This window comes from Mus pahari, chromosome 17, assembly GCF_900095145.1.
Source record: "Mus pahari chromosome 17, PAHARI_EIJ_v1.1, whole genome shotgun sequence".
Classification (NCBI taxonomy): domain Eukaryota; kingdom Metazoa; phylum Chordata; class Mammalia; order Rodentia; family Muridae; genus Mus; species Mus pahari.
The window spans coordinates 63054664-63063776 of NC_034606.1; the positions used below are offsets into that span (position 1 = coordinate 63054664).

Sequence of the window (9113 nt, forward strand, 5' to 3'; positions counted from 1 at the left end):
TGTAGACCAGGCTGGCCTCGAACTCAGAAATCCGCCTGCCTCTGCCTCCCGAGTGCTGGGATTAAAGGCCCGCGCCACCACGCCCGGCTTGCTTCTTCCCATTTTTTTCTCCTGATTTCTAACCCTCCTTCTCCTTCCCTGCCTTCCCAGGTCTCCTCTACACGCTTTCCACACACCTTCTCCCCTTTGGCCAGGAGCTCACTGCTCTGAGCTAGAAAGAGCTGAGGATCCCACACAGAAGGAAAGCCACATCCGGGCAATCCCCTCGCCCCGCCCGGCCCTCGCACCATCCTGGGCGCACAGGGCACAGCACAGCTGAGCAATCTTCTCGATACTCGTCCCTCGGCTTGAATGCTTCATGGAAGTTAGAAACGTCTCTGAGTTTGTGCTCCTGGGTCTAACCAGCAACCCTCGGAGCCAGGTGCTGCTCTTCGTACTGTTCTTGGTGATTTACCTCCTGACCCTCGCGGGGAACCTGCTGATGCTGATGCTAATCAGCTCCGACGCCCACCTTCGCACCCCCATGTACTTCTTCCTGAGATACCTCTCCTTCATGGACGCTTTCTACTCTTCCGTCATTGTGCCCAAGTTGCTGAGGAACCTTACCTCTGAGCGGAAGGCCATATCCTTCCTTGGGTGTTTCATTCAGATCGCCCTGGTCATCTTTTCTGGGGCCACCGAAGCCTGCCTCCTTTCTGCCATGGCCTATGACCGGTTCCAGGCTGTGTGCCACCCGCTGTTGTATGTGGTCACTATGAATGGAAAGGTATGTTCTGGGATGGTGGCTGTATCTGGAGCCATAGGAATGAGCGTCAGCTTGGTTAACACCCTCCTGCTGGCTCAGGAGAACTTCTGTGGCCCGAACATCATCCATAATTTTGCCTGTGAACTTCCTCCAGTGCTCCTGTTGGTCTGCTCTGACCCCCACACTACTATTGCCTCCATCCTCACCACCTTGGCGACCTTAGGTTTTGGTTCACTCGCCCTCCTGCTGGGATCCTACAGCCGTATCATCAAGACAGCCCTGGGCATCAACTCGGCCACAGGTCGGAGCAAGATCTTCTCCACGTGTTCTTCCCATTTCCTTGTGGTTACCATCTTCTATGGTTCAGGCGTGTTCAGGTGTGTCACGCGGTAGTTCCTACTGTTGAGCGTCCCTCTCCTAACTGCCCTTGACCTATCGAACAGCATTGCCATGCAGCAGGGAAAGAACCATCCTGAAGTTCTGTCCAGGAATTCCAAAGGCTTGAGCTCCTATACAGCTATGCAGGTTTTCGAAAGGGGAAGGAGGGAGAGAAAGGAAAGAGACAAGGAGGGAGGGAGGGAAGGAGGGAGGGAAGGAAGGAGGGAGAGGGGAGAGAGAGAGAGAGAGAGAGAGAGAGAGAGAGAGAGAGAGAGAGAGAGAGAGAGAGAGAGAGGAGATCCAATAAGCCAGACATAGGGGCCCAAGCCTATAATCCCCAGTACCAAGAGGATCACAAGTTCAAAGCCTGGGTGGCCCAGTGAGACCCTTTCTCCAAAAGAAAAAGGAAAGAGTCCATTTTTTTCCAAGGATGAATTGTCGGTTCTAGAAAGGAGCTTAGACAAAGACTAAACATTTTTATACTTTATTACTCTATGATTTGAGAGTTCTCAAAGGGAAATTCAGAGTCTTTGGTAGACTTTTATGTAGTGCTAGACAAAGAAGAAAAGTCTAGCATCTTTGAAGGAGACACCAGCTCTCTTTCCTGCTAGGGAAAGTTCATCCACACTGTGATTATTTGACACTAACTGTTCACTAACTTCCAGATGTGGCCGGGCTCCATGTTAGCATATAATCTTGAGTTTGCAGAGTGAACAGAGCATTCATCAGAAAGCCCCAAACAAGATGGCTGTGGGCCCAGCTAAGTATCCCACAATCTTCCCCTTTCTCGAGTCTAAGCATCTCTAACCATGGAGCTTTTCCCTACCAAGAGACAGATAAATAATGCCTGCGTTTCTGCTCCTGAGCTGGACATGAATCCACTGCCCAGTGTTTGTCTCCTTTGCTGTGTCTGGGAGAGAAATGATAAGGTAAAGCTGGATGTATGGGAGAGCTCACCCAAGCCTGGGGATAAATGTCACAGATACCATAAAGCAGCAATAAGGTTTCTCCTACTTATTTCGCAGAAATATTAGAAAGATAGATGATTAAAAATTACAGCCAGATGAATACCTTTCCCTTTAAGACTGCTTGTGTCTGTGTGTGTATAATGTATGTATTTGTATGTGTGTAAATATATGTGTGTATGTGAATATGCATGTGTATGTATGTGTGTCTGTGTTTGTATATGCATATGCATGTGTATATGTGTGTATGTATATATATAAGTGTGTCTGTGTGTGAATATGCATATGTATGTATGTGTTTGTATATGTGTATGAGTATGTATATGTGTGTGAGTGTGCATGTATGCATGTGTGTATGTGTATGTCTGTTTGTATGTACATGTATGTTATGTGTGTATGTGTGTATATATATATGAATGTATGTGTATGTGCATGTGTGTGTATGTTTGTGTCTGTATTTGTAAATGGGTGTGAATGTGTGTGTGCATGTGCATGTGTGCATGTGTGCATGTGTATATGTGTATGTCTGTGTTTGTGTATACATATGTGTGTTTATGTGTGTGTATATGTATGTGTGAGTGTGCATGTGTATGTGTGTATGGGTGTATGTGTATGTATGTGTGTATGACTATATGTGGGTGTGTATCTGTGAGTATGCATGCACGTGTGTCTGTGTGCATGTGGGTGTGTATGTGTGTGTGCATTCACACACCACATGTGTGCAGAGGCCTTATGAGGGCATTAGATCCTCTACATATGGTCCTGAGCTGTCTGACCTGTGTGCACTGAACTAAACTACAGCCCTTCATTAATGCAGCCATATTCTCAGCCACTGAGCTATGTCCCTGAATATCTTTAAAATTAAGTCCACAGAGTCCATAAGGAGCAAGCACTCTTGATAAGTCACATTTGTCCCGATGAAGATAATGCCGTTGAAAAAAGTAATAATGTTTCTTTGGGAAATAACCCGAGGGATGCTTAGATACGCCCGATGATTTCATCTCAGGATGTTAAATTGAAGTCATATGTTCTGCTTATTCCACTTTCATCTCTCACTATATTCACCGATTTGGGCTCCTTCTCAAGCCAAAGAAAAAATGAAACTAAAAAAAAAAATGTATTCCATCAGGCATTATAAAAATAATGTGCCAGGACTGAAGAGATGGCTCAGTGGTCAGGAGCACACGCTGCTCTTGCAGAGGACCCAGGTTCAGTTCCCAGCACCTACCCGGTGGATCACAACCATCCTTACTTCCAGTCCCAAGAGACCAGGAACCCTCTTCTGGCCTCCATAGCTACCAGTCATTCACATGGTGCATGTACACATATGCACGCAAACACTCATATACAAATGTTGATAATGATGATAACTACAATGACGACTACAACATGCTAGGATTGTGAGAGTAATCCTCAGAGCCATGTATATGGGAAACAATGGCAGTATTGTGAACTAGACTCGTAGTTTTGCAAGAAACTGAGTGAGAAACTGAGTGAGAACCTAGTGTGTCTGAATTGTTGTGAATATAGAAAAAAGGTAGTATTGTTGTCATGGCTACAAGCCAAGATGCTTGGAAGAGTTGGAAGTGCGGTAGAAACGCTTTAGTACATTCCTCACCTGAACCCCTTAGTACACAGAACTTGTTCTCGGCTGATTCCTCTCTGTGAACTCACCCATTCTTGGAGGCAAGTGAAGGCAGAAATGACTGACTTCCCAATGTGGGAGTGAGGTTCCATACTAACACCCAGCCTGACCACAAAGAGAAGTTAGGGAACAGTTGGCATTGAGAGCGCTCACCGGTTGCCATGGTGATGGTACCCTGAGATACCGGTTGTGCGCTAAGTGAGAGTGGAATGGACCACAGCTGCGAGTGTTGGTGTGATCCTCGTTCTGAGTTCACATCGCTCCTTTGTGTGATTCCTCCTAAGGTACATGACTCCAGCATCCGGCTCAGCCTTGGAACAAGTGTTGTCTTTGCAGTACAGTGTGGTGACCCCGCTGCTAAATCCCCTCATCTACAGCCTGAAAAACAAGGACGTCAAGGCGGCTCTGAGGAGGATGCTGAGCCGGAAGTCCAGACTGACCTTGTAGCCAGACTCTCCCGCTCCATCGAGGGTAGGGGTTGTAGAGGGCAAAGGTGCTAGAAGAGGTCTTGCCACTCCATGTCGCCTCAAGAATACTTTCTCTTTCTCCACTGCCCTGCCCCCTAGTGGCGGGATATTAGGAAACCTCCAGAATAGAGCAGGTGATGCTTGAGACATCCAAAAGACCCACTTAGTACATTAGGAAATCCTGAGAGCACTGGGTATTGATTCTTAACATGCATTATTTTCATACTTCATGCTCCATTGTGCTATGAAGATATACCTATAGGACCTTGATGCTTGGCTCAAGCTCAAGGTTTAGTATTGATAACTAAACCTTCAAATACTGAGTCAAAATCATCTCTATAATTTGCAAACTCAGACAATTTGGTTATGAACTATAAATGTAGGTAATACAAACATAGACATTTTCATCAGAAAAATAGTAGTTTATAGTATTTTATCTAAATTTTAAACTTGTGTAATGAAAGTATTTTAGACACATTTTAACTATTCTATTGGCAGAGTTTGTACACAATTCCTAAAAACTGTAGAAAATACTAATTCTTAAAGTTCAACTTGAAAAATGTTTCATAAAAATATTCTTAAATTGTTCAATTTATGACATAATCTATGATAAAAGTACATATTAATTTATATTAAAATATATAAGTATTAAAATACATCAAACAAATTTACTCAAAATGTAGGTATTAATGGAAAGTTCAAAACAGTAATCAAAATAAACACACGGGTACCTATGACTCCGCCAAGTGATGGTATGGGCTTCTATGGAGTTTTAAACAACATTTATTAAGTTCAATAAAATATCCTTCAACTTAAAAAAAAGAAAAAGAGGGGCTGGTGAGGTGGCTCAGCGGTTAAGAGCACTGACTGCTCTTCCAAAGGTGCTGAGTTCAAATCCCAGCAACCACATGGTGGCTCACAACCATCCATAATGAGATCTGACACCCTCTTCTGGTGTGTCTGAAGACAACTACAGTGTACTTATGTATAATAAATAAATAAATTTAAAAAAAAAAAAAGAAATCCTGAGAGCTTCACTAACCACTTCTACAGCTTTTTTTTTTTTAATGAAACAACCTATCGGACCACCAGCGAGGATAGTGTCACGTTCTAAGTAAATAGCACCTTGCCTGAGTAAGACTCAACTCCCATTTGTTTCCATCTCCCCTACCACCACCACCACCACCACCCAAAAAAATCCATTGCAAGATCTAAAACTACAAGTAAGTGAAAAAGAAACAAATTAACTATGTCTCTAGAGTCCTGTCTTCATTCATAAAAGCAGTACCCGGATCAGGGCTCACCAAATCCTCGGTAGGTACTTGTGAACCAGTTAAGAGATGAATGAAGAAGTAGTGAATCCATCTGAAGATGCCCTTGTCCCGTGTGGGCCTAGGAGACCCGGAAGGTGAGGACCACCAACTAATTTTAAGTGTTCTGAGGACAGAATTTCTAATAACTTCTGTGTCCCCGTGGTCTAGTATATCGTTCCATTAGATAATGACAGAGATTAGTGAGTGATGGAGGAAGGGAAGGAAGAGAGAACACCTGAAAAGGACCACTGCCTTTGCAAGTGGTGTGTCAGAGAAAATATCCCAGAGGAGAAAGCAGAAGAGGAGAGAGACTCCATCTTGGGGCGGTCCTGAGTCCTCACTGTGAGCTCAGTGGATACTATATGACAGATCTTCCGCAAGCCTTCCCGCCTCCCACCCGAACCTCCTGCCTGAGGTTCAGAACTGTTCCAGACCTATAGGAAAGAGAAGTTGGAGAAGCAGAACAAACGCCCAGCTGCTAGCCTCCAGGACATTCTGCTCACAAGAAGTCATCCCAGACAGAGTGGCAGTTTCCCATCCCACTTCTTCCCAGATGCCAAGAGGACTGTCTATGTCAAGTCGCTGCGGTAAGCAGAGGGAGTGTGGCTCAGTGGTAGGACACATGCATAGGAGAGGAAGAAAACAGCTCCCTCATCATCCCATGTGAGGTGACAGCAGGTGACAGCATTTCGCTAGTGCTAGCTGACCGTCAGATGGGATAATCTTGCACAACTGAGTCACAAAGGTAACATTTGTTCCCACAAGACAACTCATAATTCTGAGAATGCCATGTTAATTATTGAATAAATAAAATACGCAAGCTAGTTTGGGAAAGGAGAACAGAGTAGGCACAAGTGTGTGCCTGAGAGTAGCAAATGCTCACCTCAAATGCCCTCTGCTGTCGCTTGTACAAAAGAACATTATCAGTGTGCCTTACTTACGAAGTGGTTTCCCACTTAGCACACAGAAACCAAACTGAGGGAAAGTACAGTTGAAAGACTGCCCCCACCATCCTGATACATAACAGGGATGGATATACAGGCATTTGTATGACAACCTTCCGTAGCAATAAATGACTGGATTTTTAAAAGACAAAAGCTGATTACATGCTGGCTCCCAAGCTTATTCTTGATCCCCCCACCCTGGAACAAGGTTGTATGATCCTGTCTCTCCTGTCTTCCTTGTGCAATTTCTCAGTTGCGGGGGGAGGGGGGGTAGACATTTGATCCCAAGGGCAATCCTGCAGTGATACACTGCCATCTGCCATCTGTAGCATTAGATCTAATACACCATTTGTAACCATTCCATCTGATACACCGATACCCATAATTTGTAACCATTCTATCTGATGCAATTTGTAACCGTTCCATCTGATGTACTGCTGCTCTTCACCATCCTCACAGAACATCCTCAAGAACCCACACTGTGAGACTCTCAAATCTTGGACCTTGAATCCCCAAGGCAATGGAGCTAATAAACTCATCTCTTTATGAGATAGCTGCCTCAAGTATTCCCCAGTGATAATGCAAAGGCAGCTGACATGACCAGAACCAAGACACTCATCAGCACAGCACAGCTTTGGAGGTATTTCTTCTCTAGCCATTTGGTGGTGCTGGTTCCTTATATTTTTTCAACCATGAGGCCGTCTGAAGCTGCAGCTATGGCAAGTTGATGGCTAAGGGGAAAACATGCAAGTTCGGGGAGCAGAATGAACCTCCGACTCTGCCCTTCCACACACACCCACACTCAGGGCGTAGATAAACCCTGAGGACTTGGAGAAGACTTTGTACCATGACTAGAATGGGAAAGATAACATGCAGTGTCACAGGAGAGATGTCATAGAGTGTTTAAATTTACACTACAGTGTAACGATGGATGCCAGTTATTTCCTAGGAGTGTTTTCACAGATACAAGGCAGATCTACACACACACACACACACACACACACACACACACACACACCTCATTTGTGCCTATACATTTGCTAAGCATAGGAGCTTCATTTAGGAGCTGATGATTGCTAAGACAGGAGAAGCATGACCTGACCTGACTGAAACCTCAAAGGGTATTGGGTAGTGCAACAGTTTCCATTGTCTCTTGACTGGGTTTAGAATTGCCATGGAAACCCATATCTCTGGGTGTCTAAGAGGGTGTTCCCAAAATGTTTAGGTAAAGAGGGAAGACCATGCCTTGAACGTGGGCAGCAGCATCCCATGCGCTAGAGTTTCCGGACTGTATAAAAAAGAGAAAATGAGCGCAAGTCCAGCGTTCACCTCTCCTGACTGCACACAGTGTAGCCAGTTTCTCTACAGTCTGCTGCCAAGGCTTCCCTGCCACAGCGAACTGCACCCTCAAACCAAGAGCCATTTAAACCCATCCTCCCCTAAGTTTTCCCTGGAATGTCCTCACGTCTATTTTAAAAAGTAACTAATACAGTGGAGCTCTTTGGAAGGTAGAAAGAAGACAAAGTTTCATTTCAGGCTAGTTCAAAATGTAGCGAATTGAATTACAGTTTTGCAACTTTGAAGCAGGAAATCTCAGAAAACCACCTAAGTCAAAGCTTCTTAAGAGAAATCGGGGTCCTGCAGGTGGGACAGAGGTGAGCAGGTCACACTCAGACCAGCAATGAGTAGCAAGAACGAGTGGCAAGGCCAGTGTCTGATCCCTGCCACACATCCTACAGTCAAAATAAGGAAAGTTCTGCAAGCAGTCAGCTTAAAAACAAGCAAGGTTCAAACCATGTGGTAGAGAAAGACCAAACCAAAAGGCTCCATGTGAATGCATCCTTAAGAACTGGTAACTTTCTAATATGCTGTATATGTGTGATTTCCAGAGACGAGGTCTTGTAGCAGCTCACCTTGAAAAAATAAATTCCTCAGCTCCCTCAATCATCTGTTGTCTCATAACTTTCTTTTATAACATCTACCACCCCAGATCCTGTCAAAACCCCACCTATACTTCCAAATCCAGTTAAATTCCACCCCTGAGAGTCTAAGTGTGACCTCACACACCTGTAATCCCGGTGTTCAGGAGCCTGGAGGATGAGTGGAAATTCAGGCCCAAGCTGCATAGTGAGATGCTAAGAAAAAAAAATCCACCACTCTTGTTCTCTATGGGAGCTTAGGTATAGGTGCACGTGTGTTTGTGTCAGGTACGCATATGTGCATATGAGTGTGGAAGCCAGGAATTAACCTGGGGTTTCATTTCATTGTTTTTTTGGGGGAGACAGAGTCTCTGAACTAGGACCTGGGGCTCACAGATTAGGTCAGACTCACTGGCCATCAACCCCCAGGGAACCTCCTGTGTCCATCTCCACAGAACTGAAACCACGAATGCACACCACCATGCCTAGCTTTTCATATAAGTGTTAAGGGTCCAACCTGGGTCCCCACTTGCTTGGGTTGCCCTTTATCCACTGAGCTAATTCCCCTGCCCCTGAATGCTTTCTTGATCTCCATTTTCTACTTCCCTCAGATGCAAACTATCTTTCCTCTTAAGAATAGGTAGCACTCGGGAGGCAGAGGCAGGCGGATTTCTGAGTTCGAGGCCAGCCTGGTCTACAAAGTGAGTTCCAGGACAGCCAGGGCTACACAGAGAAAC

At 45.0% G+C, this 9113-nt stretch overlaps 1 protein-coding gene across 1 annotated transcript; it reads left to right on the forward strand.

Annotated features, from left to right (window-relative positions):
• The first annotated feature begins 358 nt into the window (after nt 1–358).
• LOC110334558 (olfactory receptor 8S1-like) lies at nt 359–4180 on the forward strand. Its single transcript, XM_021216284.1, has 2 exons — nt 359–1122; nt 4018–4180. Exons 1-2 carry the CDS (start codon nt 359–361, stop codon nt 4178–4180), a joined length of 927 nt encoding a protein of 308 aa, XP_021071943.1.
• Nucleotides 4181–9113: the final 4933 nt, after the last annotated feature.

Coding starts and splice junctions, on each gene's coding strand:
- LOC110334558 (XM_021216284.1), top strand. CDS start 359: ATGGAAGTTAGAAACGTCTCTGAGTTTGTGCTCCTGGGTCTAACCAGC. Junction 1,123..4,017: donor TATGGTTCAGGCGTGTTCAG/GTGTGTCACGCG, acceptor ATTCCTCCTAAG/GTACATGACTCCAGCATCCG.